Source organism: Arachis stenosperma, chromosome 7 (genome assembly GCF_014773155.1).
Source record: "Arachis stenosperma cultivar V10309 chromosome 7, arast.V10309.gnm1.PFL2, whole genome shotgun sequence".
Classification (NCBI taxonomy): Eukaryota; Viridiplantae; Streptophyta; class Magnoliopsida; order Fabales; family Fabaceae; genus Arachis; species Arachis stenosperma.
In genome coordinates, this window is record NC_080383.1 from 23,216,023 (window position 1) to 23,232,293 (window position 16,271).

The following is a 16,271-nucleotide window of genomic DNA, read 5'->3' on the forward strand; positions in this document are numbered from 1 at the left end:
GTAATTCTTCACTCCTTGCAATACTGCATCTCTGCTTTTGAATCTGTGGCCCACCATGAACTCCATACCCTTATCTAACTTGTAATCGTCTTCACCCGTGTTGGAAAATAGATTTTTCTCTTGCATCGCATCCATGTCCAACGTATGATAATGACTTGGCACTGACGACAACGTCGGAATTGGCTGCGGGGCCAGCAAAGATACCGGCGTGATGGCTCCACCGAAGTCTCGGGCACAAGCTCCTCCTCATCATCATCTTGTGACGAACCGCTGTCGTTGCTATCCACAATATAATCCTCATCAAATTCCTCACCGTCAACATTCATGTCATCCAACGGACTAGAAACATGGATGGGCAGTGGTGCGAGAGGCAGATCATTCTGCACAAAGTTCGACTGCCCAGATCCAGCACCACCAACATTACCAACCTCTGCGAAGAGCTCCATCACTTGCTTGGCTATAACTCTACCATGGATGTCAAACATCAGCTGCACATGCTCGTCACCATACAGCCAAAACAGACGAAATTGAAAAATTCAATTTTCCATCGGTGCTAGCAGCCTATACTCTACTCATCCGACCTCTTTCCTCCCACTATCAGCGACATTCCTCAATATCAGAGTCTTCAGCTCCGACAACGATGCAACTCGCGGGCTACGCAAAAACATGGGATTCTCACACTCAAACACGACCTCATTATCACCATTCCTCATAAGACAATTGAGATACACATATACAACCAAATATCCACTACTACTAAACATTATGACTAATTTGCGAAAGAATAAGGTTTAGGAGAAATAGTGAACTTGTTGTGAAGAATACAATGGATTGCACGTCCTTTTATAACTGCTGAAAATTTGTCCTAACGTATTTCGTTTACAATGTAAACGAATTTATTTTACACGTATTTTGTTTACACTGTAAACGAAATATACATGTCTTGTTATATCAACCATATTTTGTTTACAGTGTAAACGAAATATGAGATGTGACGCAATTTGGTAAAAATGCTAGAAATTGTTTATATCGGTAAATAATAGAATTATTTAATTTATATAAAAAATCCAAAATAAAAAGAGTGATTTTGGTGTGTACTTGTAATAATTGCATTTTATATAAGTATTGTCTTTGGTGGCTTCATTAATTTGATGACTATGGTGGCTAAGGACTAGCAACCAATCCAAACTTGACATGTGAAATGTTTAAAAATTATGAGAAAAAGAGTTTGACTAGATGTAATGATCGTAAATGCACTAATGAAGCAAGGTAAAAATTTTGAATCAATAAACAACTACTAATTAACATTTTGAGGAGTTTAGTAATTCATTATGAAATTTCAAAACCAAAAATACAAAAATTGAATAAAATAAAAAAATTGAGAAATCCTCGATCCCAACAGTAGAGGGTGTAGTTCCATGAAGCCTGGAAGAACTAGGACTCCGTCGTAATTAGTGAGTAAAAATTGGAAGGCACTCGTCGCTCGTCTGCATTTTTTGGCGGCCAGTTGTTCTCTGAGTTTGCAGGAGTAGTAGGGGAGGTCCTCGTCGGCGTTAAAAATGAGAGGAAGAACTGATTTCTCCATGGCCATTGAAGGTGAGAGGGACAGGTGGAGTCTCCATTGGCGTTGAAGGTGAGAGGTGCAGCCGAGGTTCTCGTCGGCTGTAAAAGGGTGTGATCCTAAAAGGGGCATCAGAGATCTTCTCAGCGTTGAAGGTTTGCGAAGTCAACAACAACCCATCCATCGTTATTAACTGTCTTCAACCACACACAGGGACGAATTCAAGGGGGGCAAATAGTGGGATTGGCCCCTCAACAAATTTTAAAAATTCATATACTATTATAATAAATGTATTGTATAGAGTAAAATTTAATAATGTAGTGATAGTAAAAAGAGTAACTATTCTTTATGTATTAGAATTTAAATTTCTTTATATATATTTATATTATTTGTATTTTTTATTTAATTTAGAGTTTTTGTTGTACATTTCTTTTCTTAAAATTAATTTGAACATTTATAATCATATAAAAAATACTTTAATATTATTTTTTTCTAATTTTATTTAGTTGTTCTTTTTTATTATTTTTAATTAATTTTTACCCTATTATTATATAAAAATATTTTAATATATTTTAAATTCACATAACAAAATTATTAATGCAATTAACTTATATTATTTTATATCATATTTTTTAATGGTATAAAATATAAAAATATAATTTACTGTCACATAAATATTTAATAAAATAAATTAATTAACAAAATATTTAAAAATAAATAATTTTATATTTTATTAGATGTATAACCATAAAAAAATTATAAAAAAATTATAAAAACTAAAATAATTCTTTTATTTAATAAGTATTTATTAATTTTTTTAATTAAAAAATTAATTATAATTATATTTATTATCAAATATATACATTATATTTAATTATACAAAATTTTAATTTTCAATTCCTCCACTTTTAAATTTCTGAGTCCGCCCCTCATCACATACAAAGCCACTTTCTTCTTTTCGTCGGAAATTATCAATTCATTATTCATCCCATCAATTTTCAGACCAGGTCATACCTATTAGTACTAAACATATATCAATCCACACATAAACAATGGATTATTGCATTTTCTTTAACATTAAGAGATTACTCTATCTACAATGTTATATACTTAATAACAAAAAAAAAATATTATCATATTTAGTATCTAAACAGTAAGTTAATAAAGACAAGATAAAACACATTTGTCATCTTTTTATTAAAGGTACATTTTATAGTCACAACTAATCACCATAGTCATAGTCACCAGAGACTTAGCTTTTATATATTATCTCGTACAAAATAGTGAAAATACAGTACATACACCAGTTTACTGCGCAGTCTGAAAGGCGAAAGCAAGTTATCAGGGTTTAAGGGTTTGGTGTAGAGGGAGGGCTTGGTTCTCTCTCACCTATTCGTGACACCAACAACGAAACGATGCCGCTTTACCGACTCCTCCTCCGCTCCCTCCGCCGTTTGTCGACGCTCCAAGATGTTGCCGTTTGTGATTCTCGCCCTTTCCCTTTCACTGCACAGAGTCGTTCATTCGCGTTCTCCTCCGCCGAAGAAGCAGCCGCAGAGCGCCGCCGCCGCAAGCGCCGCCTTCGCATCGAGCCTCCCCTGAATGCGATTCGTCCTCCTCCTCATCAATCCACCGCCTCCCGTGACCCCAACGCTCCACGCCTCCCGGATTCCACCTCCGCCCTCGTCGGTCCCCGCCTTAGCCTCCACAACCGCGTCCAGTCTCTAATCCGCGCCAGCGACCTCGACGCCGCCTCCGCCGTTGCCCGCCACTCTGTGTTCTCCGTCACCCGCCCCACCGTCTTCACCTGCAACGCCATCATCGCCGCCATGTACCGCGCCAAGAGGTACCAAGAGGCCATCGCTCTCTTTCACTTTTTCTTCAACCAGTCTAATATTGTTCCCAATATCGTTTCCTATAATAACCTAATCAACACCCACTGTGATGAGGGGAACGTTGACGTGGCGATCCAAATCTATCGCCATGTCATTGCCAATGCCCCTTTCAGCCCTTCCCCTGTGTCCTATCGCCATCTCACTAAGGGTCTCATCGACGCCGGCCGCATTGGCGAGGCCGTCGATCTCTTGCGTGAGATGCTGACTAAAGGCCACGGTGCCGACTCTCTGGTGTACAATAATCTGATTTCTGGTTTCCTTAACTTGGGGAATCTTGACAAGGCCAATGAACTATTTGATGAGTTGAAAGAGAGGTGTTTGGTGTATGATGGGGTTGTCAACGCTACTTACATGGAGTGGTACTTCAAGCAGGGTAGAGATAAGGAGGCAATGGAGTCTTACAAATCCTTATTGGATCGCGAGTTTAGAATGACGCCCGCTACTTGCAATGTCTTGTTGGAGGTCTTGTTCAAGTACAGCAAGAGCACAGAGGCGTGGGCTTTGTTTCATCAGATGTTGGATAATCATACTCCTCCGAATTTTCAAGCTGTGAACTCGGATACCTTCAATATAATGGTCAACGAGTGTTTTAAGCTGGGGAAGTTTGCAGAAGCACTTGCCACTTTTAAGAAGGTTGGGACCAGGGCAAATTCGAAGCCTTTTGCTATGGACGTTGCAGGATACAATAATATTATTGCTAGGTTTTGTGAGAATGGAATGCTGTCTGAAGCGGAAACACTATTTGAAGAGCTGTGCTCGAAATCTTTGAGCCCTGATGTGCCAACTCATAGGACTTTGATTGAGGCATACTTGAAGATGGAGAGGATTGATGACGCTTTGAGGGTGTTCCATAGAATGGTGGATGCCGGTCTAAGGGTGGTTGCAAGCTTTGGTAATAGGGTGTTTGATGAATTGATTAAGAATGGGAAAGCTATTGACTGTGCTCAAATTTTGAGTAAGATGGGAGAAAAAGATCCCAAACCTGATCCTACTTGCTATGAGGTTGTGATCAAGGGTCTATGCAGTAACGGTTTGCTGGATAAAAGCGAAGAGTTGCTTAATGAGGTTATAAGGTATGGCATCGGCCTTACTTCTCCCTTGCAGACATATTTGATGGAGACTTTCCAGAAGGCTGGGAGGGAGGAGGAGATTCCGAGACTGCTAAACATGAACAGATTTGGATACCGTCCACCAACACCACCACCAAGATCCCCGCCTCAAACGGCAGGAGGGCATAGTCCGCCTTCTGGCCCTCCACCACGAATAGCAGGACATCAACCTTATGGAACACCATACGGACATCGGCAAATGGCGGGGCATTATCCACCTTCTTCAGGAGGACAATATCAGCCTCTGTCAGGGTCAGGAGCAACTCCTCAGATTTCCAGATCCACTCCTCCATCATATGGAGCTGCAAATCAAATGTCGCCCCATTACTATACAGCCCCTGGACCATATTTGCAGACAACTGAACCTCATCATCCATCATCAGGAGCCCCTTCTCACATTGAGTCACATCAACATCAACAGCAAGTAGAAGTCATGAACAAGTAGCTGCTCGATTTTTGGAGCTAAAGTAAATTCTTAGTGATTCTGGTTCTCTTTTGAATTGAAAGAAGAGGTGATTTATCATTACGGTATCTTTTTGTGTCTACTGATGCGGAGTTATGGTCTTCAGAATTACTAGGCATTTGTGAGTTTATAGATGATGATACAAGGATCTATTTTGATATATTAGTCCATGATAATTCATGAGATATGGGCATGTTTTAATTTATTCTTGTAGCTCAACCTTTAATTTAATGTCTGGATAGATTTATATGTTGTATTGATGTTATATTTTTGCTGAAATGATCTAAGATATTACCTTGAGAGCCTATATTTATATGATGCACTGGATATTACTTATAATGTTTATGACACCAATCCAGTCAGATTATGTAGGGTCAAATGTCTAACTTGAAGTAATAAAGTAAGGAATTTTCACTTGACAAACACTACTTGTTAAAGTATAGTAACAGTGGGAGTGGCGGTTTGAATGGCTATATAGTTTATTTTGTACCATATTAATCTGATTTTTCAGGTTTCGAAATGTCTTATACAATTATATTAGAATAGGAGAAAATATACTACTAAAAATTTAGTTAGGCTTCAGACAGTATGATCCTAGGAGGAAAAAAGTAAGGAAATAAATTGGCACTTATAATTAGGGATGGGTATTTTCTAATGACACCTTTTTCTCATTAAATTCATGCAGACATATAATGCCACAAATTATATGTGAAGTAGCATTAAAAATGAGAATAATATAACAAGATTCCTTGAGTAATTAACTTATTCGTTTGTTTGAATTTTGCCTTGTACATGTTATACGTAGCAATCTACTGACTAACAACAAATTCTTAAATAGAGTTTAGATACACATTAGATTAATCATTGATTTGTCAGGTTAAAAAATACCATAAACAACTTAAAAAATGAGAATAATATTTGGAACGACTTATTTCATTATTAGAATCATGGCAATTCTAATAGTTATAGCAGTTAAATTTTATTATAAATTCTCTATTATCTAGACATGATTAAGAGTAAGTTTGGATTGACTTTTAAAAAAAATACTTATTTTTCATCTTTTCAAAATAGATTTTTCTTTTTAACAGTAAAAATTATTTCACATTTGGATAGACTTTTTAAAAAGAATTTTTAAATATTAAAAACGTCTTTTGTTTTTTTTTTCAAAATAAGGTATTGTTGGATTTTGAAAAAAAAAAAGCAAATAATTTGTTTATTTTAATAAAAATAATTTTTTTTAAAAGACGTATTCAAAAAGGTTTCAAATTGAATAAAAATGTTTTATTTTTTAGAAAAAGTATTTTTTTTTACTTAAAAAACCAATTTATTTTACATTTGGATAGTTTTTTAAAGAGTTTTCAAGTATTAAAAATATTTTTTACTTCTATTTTTTTTAAAAGCAAGGTATTGTTAGCTTTTAAAAAAAAATTTATTTTTTTAATAAAAATAATTTTTTTAAAAGATGTATCTAAATAAATTTTAAATTAAATAAAAAAAATTATTTTTTAAGATAAATACTTTTTCACTCAAAAAAACCAATCCAAGTTAACACAATAATTCTACGATCTAAAAACTAAAAGTACAAGTAAATTCTTTTTATATATATAATTATATTTTTAAGTTGTTAAACAGAACACTATAAACTTTTGTATCGTGTTAATTTAACTTCATCCACCCTTTCTTTTCCCAATTAAAAATCTTCGTATTTGTTTGTTTTATGCAATTGTAACATAAGTGGATACCATTATGTTGATTAAAAAGTTATCTTCAATAGTAATGATAAATTTGGGTAGTTTTTTAAAATAGAGAAACGCATAACGCAGAAACGAAATCACCAATATGCAAGCGAATTGGGAATAAGTGCTACTTTTAACGGATTTCTACCTTCTAAAAGCATGGTCCTGATAATATTCATCGTGAAAAGACTATAAGTGGTTAAAATTCTTCACGCTCGCACAACCCCAACATTGCCTTTGTATATACGTAGTTTTAAGTGTCTAACCAGACTATAAACGGCGGAGAAAAAAAAAAGGAAGAGCGTGATGAAGATTTAATCTTTAGACATGACAACTTTGGAGATGAGGTACAGCAATTTACATATACTACCGAGTTTTGGTTCCTCGGACATGCTAATACATACAAAATGGCACTGCAGTAGTTTTGGCTGCAGCAACAATTGATACAATTCTAAACACAAATATTTGCCGTTACAAGATTTCATATAATCTTTTTTCCTTTTCTTTTTTAATCTTTCTTCTCTTTGGCTCTTATTGTTCTCTTGTTCCATTTAATAACTTTATACTCACATAAGTAAACTACGAAGATAGCCTAGTTATTGACACTTGAGAAAGTGAGACATTTCAGGGGGTGGAATTTACAGAAATCTCCTGCGGCAAAGGTGATGCTACCTGGTCTTGATGAGATGGGATAACTAGACGCTGAAGGGATTTTAGTGCCACTGTGAGCTGTGCAAAAGAGGGACGCAAATTTGGATCCCTGAGGAAAAAAGGGGAGCAGAAAATTTTCATCACAGGAAAAATAGTTTAGTTAGTGATTATACAGGAAACTGAATAATCAAACTACCAAGTTAAACATGCTTACTGTTGCCAACATTCCCAGATTATTCTTGCAACTAAAGGATCAACTTCCTTGGGAATATCAAGTCTACGGTTCTGGAAACCTACAGCACCAACAACTTGCATAGGATTCATTCCACTCCATGGCAACCTTAGAGTCGCAAGCTCCCATAGGATGACCCCAAAACTGTAAACATCACACCTGTACATTTGAAATATAATTAGTGATGCACTTGGTAGACGCAGCTGCAGTTTATAAAAGCACAAATAGACTTCACCAGTAGAACACAGCACCTAAGTATGGAATCACTATAAACGTTCAATATGAAGACACTTTTCTTTAGGTTTACATATGGAAATATTACCAATTACAAATTTGTTTAAAAGCCTACTAACACGAACCATTTCTGCTTTAAGGTGATTTTCATATAGCAAAAGACTGTCAGCTAGGATTAGCAGAAATCAGTTTACTAAATAGTGAATACTGATAAATTATGAAATAAATTTGGTTATATTAGGGGCACAAAGGCAGCTGTACTCAGTGTCATCTCCAAACTCTGAAGGGACACTACAAATCCATAAAAGCTAAAAAATCGATTGAAGACAACTCACTTCTCATTTGAGGGTTCATTGCGGAGAACTTCAGGAGCCATCCATTCAGGCTAACATGTCCATAAAATATAATGTCAGGGTTGAATACAGAAATGGCAGGCAAGGCACATGCCTGTTGCAGCATGTGAATAAAAATGAGCTCCAAAATAATCCATAGATTTATCTAGTTCTCACCGTTCCAGCAGTTGACTTGGATGATAGAAATGTGTTGTGCTTCAGGCGTGATAAACCAAAATCACATACCTGTGAAAATAGCATATTTCCAGAATCAACCTACCAACTCCACTATACAAACACATAAATTGAATGTTATGAAAAGGAATTTAGGAGGAGGTACAAATCAGAGATGGAAAGCACTGCATGTGTAGATAAAAGTTTTGAACCACTCACCTTAACATTCCAGTTCTTATCAACCAAAAGATTTGGGGACTTCAGATCACGGTGAACAATAGTTGGTGTGCTAGTGTGTAAGCAATTCATTCCCCTGGCCTATAAATTGGAGTGTTCTTATTTCTTAATTCAAAAGCTCACTGGTGTTAATGGTTATTGAAAGGAAAGAAGGGCAATAACTTACCACATCCAGAGCCATTTTTATCCTTCGTTTCTCATCAATCTGACAATTAGGCCGGTGAAGAATTCGGTACAAGCTTCCTCTGAGATGTTACATATAAAACATCAGCATAACAAATAAGAGAAACATGCAACAGAGATAAAATTGCAAAGAACAAGTTGCTGATAAGCCAGTACCACTACTTGTCCAACAATTATGATGAAAGGAAAAAATAAAAAGGAATCTACCTTGGAAGAAACTCTGAAATAATTGAAAGATTGGGGGGACGGGTAACAGCACCCATAAAAAGAACAACATTTGGATGACGCAGTCTACGCATTATCCGTACCTGGCATCAAAAGGAAAAGCAGGTAAGTTTTTGGCCTTCAAGAAAACAACGATGGTGGATCCTTGCCCACTTAATCACTGCCCTTCATTTTATTGCTTCACTTTCCACACCTCATCCACTTGTCAATTTTATTCTTTTCATTGACTGGTTTGTCCACCAAATATTCTCAATAGTTTAAGCAACATAATGGTTTTTTGTTGATATTAAAGTTTTCTCTATTTCTTTTGCACAAAGAATAATAATTATATGAACAAAAGCTAAATTATTACTTACTTCTCTTTTGAATTCAGACAAGGCAGCACCTGAAAAATCCTGGTCCAAAAATTTCTTCACAGCAACTTCCTGATATTATAACAGTAGATCATCAGTCAGAATAGAGGCTACAAAAGTAACCTTATGGGTTGGCTAAAAAACAATTGAACTTAACCATATCATGAAACGATTTGAACATTTATTACTATAGTAATAGAACATTAGCTATTCATGTTTGTTTTTCTTGCCTTCCTATTCTTCACACTTCCATGGAACTTAGAAGATAGTGCGAGAATAAATTCTCCAATCTCTCTTACTAGTAGCACAAGAATTGAATGAAATAATTATAAGGGGGAAAGTATGCCTTTTGTCCTTAACACTTTCAAAGTTCTTCAAAATTACCCCTAACATTTAATTTGATTTAATTTTATCCTCAACGCTTGAAACAATTTCTAGTTTTACCCCTAGTGTTGATTTTTTGACAATCAACACTTAGTCAACTTTATTTTTATAATTTTACTCCTATTATCATCATCCCGGCACCCGCCACCCGCCACATCCACTTTTCCCCACCACCCCTCACATACACTACCACCCTACCCCACCCTCGCCACCACCACACGGCCACCAAATCATTGTCACAACCCCACCACAACCCCCCCCCCCCCCTCTTTCACCCCAACCAAACCTCAGCCTCCATCCACTACCACCACCATCTCACTCCAACCCCACCCAAACCAACCCGACCACACAGCCACCACATCAATGCCACCGCCCCTCACTCATCACCACAACGCCACCCTACCCCAACCCCCCTCAACCAACCCCCAATTCCACTAGAATATCATCATCCCACTTTTCACAATCCACCACCAACTAAATCCTAAACCATTCACAAAAAGAAACAGATCGATTTCAGAAATTAAAAAATATATATATTAAGAAACATGCAAATTCAAGACAAGAAGCAAGAAGACAAGAGTCAGATGATGAACATGAAGGCAGAAGCAGAAACAGAGTCGAAGGAGGAGCTTGAAGACAACAACGGAGCAGAAGTGGGCAGAGACAGAGAAGGAGGGCTCAACAGTGGCAGGGTCAGATCCAACAGCTGCTGTCGAGCTCGAAGGTGAAGAGTGGAAGCAGAGGCGAACCTAGAGGCACTGGCGCATGGAGGAGGAGGCAGAGGTGATGGCAGTGGCGGCGAAGGAAGTAGCGCCAACCACATGCTGGGGGGGGGGGGGGAGTGATGGCAATGGCGTTGCCGTTGTTGATTTGGGAGAGAAAAAGGGAGGCTTTGGCAGAAGGGGAAGCTTTTTTTGGTTTTTTTTTTTTCTTTTTTGGGGGGGGGGGGGGTGTTAAAATTTGGGGAAATTCTGACTTATTGTTGATTGTCAAAATATTAACAATAGGGATAAAATTGAAACTTATTTGAAAAGCTAGAAACAAAATTAAATCAAATTAAACATACAAAAAACATTAGGAACAAAAAAAGGCATACTTTACCCTAATTATAATTTATCTAGTCACCGGCCCCAACAAAAGCATATCATCCATCAGCATTAAAGGATTAAATAATCGATAGAAGGAATAAAAAGGGACTTTGATGCATTCTCAATTTTCATATAAGTAACAAATCAAGTACTCAAGGGCAAGATAGGGTACAAGGCAATACAAATGACAAGGAAAAGCTATCTACTTCTATACTCAGCTCTTAGGCAACTTCAATTAACCATGACAAATCAAATTTTATATTGCTTTTATCAGTTATTTTCTAAAAGAGGGGTGCTATAACTACACTTGTGAATGCACGCAGAGGGAAGAATAGATTAACATGTAACAATTCATGAGATGGGTCTCCAAATTATCTTATCACACACAGAGGGAAGAATAGATGATGACGATGATGATGATGATGATGATGATGATTAGTTTACCCAATCAAATATATAAAGGAATGATAGTACTCACTGTGCCATTCCAGTCTGCATGGTATACCTCGCCATATGAACCTATTTAAAGCAAGCATGAATTAAAAATAAAAAATAACATAACACTTAAGAAACATATCAGTAGAGATGTAAAGCTTAGACACAACAAGAGCCATCATAGAAAATATCCTTTTGAAACTCTGAATGGCATGTCATGTATAAATATAATTTTGTAAGTCACAGTCTCACAGATGCCAATAGCCATCAGAACATGCTTTGCATGAATAGAGAAAAGGGGAGTAAAATAGGTAATTTGACAATATATATAAAGGTAGATCTCGGTAATTGATGGTTGATTGCCATCTGTGCTTAAATCCACTAAAAGAAATTATTCAATTCCACATCATCTTTACTGTGAAAACCAATCACATTTTTACAAATAATAATAATAATAACAACAATAAAAATAATAATAACAGAAACAAGAGAAGCAAAGACAAATCATGCACATTACCTAGACCAATTCTTTCTCCAATAACCAGATCCTCCCATGGAATCTCGCATTCACCAACATCTACATCATCCAACATTGGTGGATTTGGATCAACCCTGGGCCTGTTTGAAATAGAATCAACTGATGAACTAGGACTCTCTGGTTCCTTTAGTTTTAAATTGCTTCCCATGAATCTGTCATGTGTGCACGCCCTCCAGTCAATATCTCTGATTTCACTGTTTTCATGTTCTTTAAAAGCCTCTGACATGACATTCTGAGAATGCTCCACATGTCCCCCATTGTGATCAGCATTAAGATCCTGAATCCAGTTCTGTTCAATTGCTGCAGGTGCTATCATGGAACCAGTAACTTGCGGTGGAGTTTGAACATTTATGTTATTATTTACATTTGAACTGTATGGTGATTTTCTACCACTGAGATTAACCTTTTCAGACACGGAAGAATTATTAGAAACTAATAATGTAGGACTGTAGTCATTAGGATTACGATTATTTTTCCTGGAAACTTCATTGTAAGCATAACAATTCTTCCATGGTACAGGGGGTTGCCCAGGAATAGTATTTTTTCTTGTACTCTGGAGCTCAGGAGCTTTATTTTCAACAGGTATATTATGCACAGATGTCTTCCCAGTTCCTTTTATCTGAAATGGATTAAGATCTGCAAAAAGGCTATGAGAATCATTGGGGTTGTTCTGAGCATATGGTACAACATTTACATTTAATCTCATCCCATCACCAACTGCATTCATTCCAAGAGTCCCTTTGTACAGAGAAGCACCAGAGTATGGTGGTGAAATTTCCGTATTTCTTTTATTAGGTATCTTAGAAGGACCAACACCAGCGTCTTTGCTGAAACCCAAGCTAGGTCGTGCATACTCAGGCTTTTCAAAATATAATTTTTCATTCCATGGTGGTGAATGATTTCTTAATACAGAATTTTGACTACTACCTTCATCAGCAGGAATAGGTGTTGAATAAGACCCAATTTCATTAGAGGAAGGTAAACTTGGCACAACCTTTGGATTGTAAGATTTAAAGGCACTATCTTTTGTACTTGAAATATCAGCTGGGATAAGGGTTCCAGGAGCAGCCATGAGATCAACCAAAAACTCCCTGAAAGCAGTATAGGAGATATCAGGAGTCAGGACGAAAAAAAAAAGAAAAAAAAAAACCCCAACAGCCAACTGGAGATGCATATGGGGACCAAAAATTTCATCATCAAGTTCCAACACACAAAAGAGGATAAACAAGAGTGAACAACCACAGAACAGGCAGAAATATGAGATCAATCCTTCATTAAATACTTTTCCTCACCCTAAAGGGGTGGGACCCCCAAGCAGGCTGTGCACATCCACAGCATGAGTCTGTGGTTGCCCTCCTCCTTTTGTGTGTTTTAAAACAATTAAATTAATCCCAAAAGAGAATAAAGAGAATGAGAAAACCTAACGGACATGCAGAGAACAACAAATACACGAGAAGCATACAAGGGTATTAAAAACTTTAACCTTTCATCCTCTAACTTTATAATGTTGACAGCATCATCCTCAACACCAGTATAATGACTACCTTTTACCAGCCTACAAGGCATCTTAATATTGTCGGCCAATACCTACATCCAGAGAAAACAAAATAAAATATTACAGATCCAGTAATTGGTATGCAGAAATTTCAAAAATCTAAATAAAAATTCTTACTACTTATATGATAACCTTAAATACATTGAAACAAATGTCTCTCAATTAAGCCAAATGACTTAATACGCAAACAATACTTCGCAATTATACACATCCACAAGTCCATTGGTTAGAAGGATCAAATAGTATTAGAAGTATTGATGACCAGATTCAGCCAAAAAATTGATATCCTACTCCATTTAGTATAATTTTGTCTGCAGCCCCTTACTGCATGTTATGACTAGACTATCTTAACATAAAGGTATGGCCTACAAGACTCTAATCACCAAAAAAGCAACAATTCTAACCTTGAAAAGCAACGCACGATGTCTAGAGAGCCCAATATTTAAGGACCCAATAGGCAATAAACTTGTTGAAAGTGATGTCCTTAATTCCGTACTCCTTTCCGTCCATCTTGCCAACATAATACTAGCATCCTTTACAGGACCACCCATATGGCTTGTAACAAGTTCAGCAAGCCTTTGTACCAAAATACCAACCTCGGTGACAGGGCAGTCTAATGCAATACAATGTGCAATTTGCACTAGCTCTTCCAAGGCAGGATCAACTGTTCGATTAACTATGACCACTTCATAGCTAGAATCCCCAGGGTCTGTTTCGAGGTCTCTTAGGGATGGCATCTTTCCTTGCATTGCAGAATCAGCAGAAAGCCCAAAAACATCATAAAAACCATCTACCACTTTTTCCTCATAGTCAAGCACATTGTAATCCTAGTAAGTGAAATAGAGAATAAGAAATGTAAGACAATTAAAACACAAACCATTCAAGAAGCAAGAATTAAATGGAAAGGTGCCAGCAATTCATGTTCAATCAATCATCAAATACAATTTACAAACTTGATTATCCTATCTTGGTGCTCCACTGACAGCCAATAAATTAGGAACAATGGTATATGTATTGCAGTTCAAATGAAAATGTGCATGGCTGTTCAAGATTCAAACCAAATATGGTATAAGTCCCATATTAGCAATATAATTGTTAAGTCCCATATTAGCAAGTTTACATGGCTTTTGGGAGCTTCCAAACCAAATATGGTATAAGGCACAATTCTCACAAGAATAATGATTATGATGTAAATAAGCAGTAAGATGAAAAAGCATACAGGCTGCACTGATAAATTAGAGATACAAACTCTAGAAACCCAGAAATGCAACTAGTAATGATAACATCCACACAGAAAGTTGAAAGCGTAAAGCACAGAGACAATGCCCGCGACCTAACCAACTCAACATGTGGCAGACGATTAAGCTTATTATCCAGCAGAAATGTCAAGCTTATTAACCATGGTAATAATTGTGAGCCCACAGAGCAGTTCCGTAAGAATCTCAATCATTGCCATCCTATACCTTTCTTCTAATGTCAAGCTCACCAATAAACTCCCCATGGCTCCAAAAATAGCGATCTACATTTCCAAGGTTACACAATGCACTTCCAAAGAACAAACAATTAAATATTACATTCGACTAGCTTTGAACACACCGCACATTCAATCAGTCCAGAGACCATAGTAAAAAAGATATCACATAAGTCAAAATTCCAAATCCTTGAAAGTTACGCCGTTCACCCAATTGCTAGTCCTAAGCTCCAAACACGCAATTGAGTTCACTCAGCAAAACAAAAAAAAATATCAATTAAAGCCTAAAACAAGAGTAAAATTACAAAAAAATAGCAAAAGAAGAAACCCACTAACCAACCATAAACCCTAATTCGCAGACGAGAATTGACCAAATGAGCTTACCCAGTACTGCCTCGACAGCGCCTCGGCAACCTCATCCTTGCTCCTCGCCGAATCAATTCGGTGTCCTCCAAGACTCAGCAGCGTCGCCGCGTGGATCTGATCCTTCTCGCGATCGCCACCGAAATCCGAGTTCGAAGCGCTGATTGCTAGGGCCAACTGCACCTGAAACTCCTCTTCCGACGAGAAGAAGTCCTGCCGGTTGACGATCGCAGCGGCGGCGCCGCCGACACCAGACGGAGCGACAGACGGTGCCGCAGAGGGAGAGGACGACGGTGACGGGCTTGCCGGAGATACGCCAGTATTCTGTGATGCTACAGCAGCACGGTGATCAGTGGCGCACGACGGCGAGGGGACAGTTGGCGGAATCTCATTGGATCGGTTAGGATCGTGGCTACTGCTCCCTATGTGAAGCTTCTTGAAAATGTTTTTCATTCTCTCCTTTTTCTCCGTTTGCTTCTCTTTTTTCCCTCTTTCACTCATTCAGCTCAGAGACGGAAAACTAGATCACGGAAAATTGTCGATTTCTAACACTGATTTCTCGAATTGGAGCCTCAGTTCGGTCGAGTTTCCTTCCTTTTGTTTTCCTTTTCTTTGTTTCTCTCCCAGTTTCGCGTGGCCCCTTTGTTTCTTTGTGGTCTTTGTGGGATGGTCAAGGGGTGAAGGGACTAGAGAGGAAAGTGTTGGTTGGGAGGGAAAACTTCGGAGAGTGGAAGAAGTGTTGGGGCGACGGTGAGAATTAAGGAAAGTGGGCTGCGAATTGATCAGAATTACGAAAATGCCACGCAGTGTTAGCGAAATGAAACGCGCCAATTGGGTGTTGGCATGGCAACCAATTTGTCCTATGAATAGTCTTGCGTGGAGGTCGCCATCGACATCATGGCTACTCTCGTTTTCTTTACCTTATCCATTTAATTTAATTTTTTTTTGTGCCTAAACACAAAAAAAAAAAACCAAAAAACAAATACCTATCCTAAATCAAAACTGATAATTTATTCGAGAATATCACTGAACTCTGATTGGGATTATCTTTT

General features: G+C 37.4%; 2 protein-coding genes across 3 annotated transcripts; one reads left to right on the top strand and one right to left on the bottom strand.

Moving 5' to 3' along the window:
- Window positions 1–2,868: 2,868 nt before the first annotated feature.
- On the top strand, window positions 2,869–5,335 carry LOC130941193 (pentatricopeptide repeat-containing protein At1g10270-like). The gene has a single exon (XM_057869608.1). The coding sequence runs from the start codon at window positions 2,977–2,979 to the stop codon at window positions 5,008–5,010; it is 2,034 nt and encodes a 677-aa protein (XP_057725591.1). The 5' UTR covers window positions 2,869–2,976; the 3' UTR covers window positions 5,011–5,335.
- A 1,772-nt stretch (window positions 5,336–7,107) lies between these two features.
- LOC130941192 (serine/threonine-protein kinase EDR1-like) lies at window positions 7,108–16,007 on the bottom strand. Of its 2 annotated transcripts, XM_057869607.1 has the most exons (13): window positions 15,241–15,999; window positions 13,790–14,212; window positions 13,314–13,417; window positions 11,810–12,921; window positions 11,336–11,376; window positions 9,389–9,457; window positions 9,015–9,115; window positions 8,791–8,869; window positions 8,607–8,705; window positions 8,391–8,459; window positions 8,217–8,266; window positions 7,630–7,806; window positions 7,108–7,524 (listed from the first exon to the last, which is right to left on the bottom strand). In XM_057869607.1, the coding sequence occupies exons 1-13, from the start codon at window positions 15,718–15,720 to the stop codon at window positions 7,389–7,391; spliced, it is 2,940 nt and encodes a 979-aa protein (XP_057725590.1). In that variant the 5' UTR covers window positions 15,721–15,999; the 3' UTR covers window positions 7,108–7,388. The 2 variants fall into 2 exon arrangements, 1 of the variants encoding a protein (XP_057725590.1); XR_009070552.1 differs by lacking the exon at window positions 7,108–7,524 and having other exon boundaries at window positions 7,750–7,806; window positions 8,391–8,501; window positions 15,241–16,007.
- Between the last annotated feature and the right edge of the window lie 264 nt (window positions 16,008–16,271).

Bases quoted from the DNA above. Each gene is read 5' to 3' on its own strand.
- LOC130941193 (XM_057869608.1), top strand. From the start codon at position 2,977: ATGCCGCTTTACCGACTCCTCCTCCGCTCCCTCCGCCGTTTGTCGACG.
- LOC130941192 (XM_057869607.1), bottom strand. From the start codon at position 15,720: ATGAGTGAAAGAGGGAAAAAAGAGAAGCAAACGGAGAAAAAGGAGAGA. The intron at 13,418-13,789 runs GTTAGAATTGTT...CTCTGGATGTAG, and splicing joins ATCGTGCGTTGCTTTTCAAG to GTATTGGCCGACAATATTAA. The intron at 8,870-9,014 runs GTAGATTCCTTT...GTAACATCTCAG, and splicing joins ATTTCAGAGTTTCTTCCAAG to AGGAAGCTTGTACCGAATTC.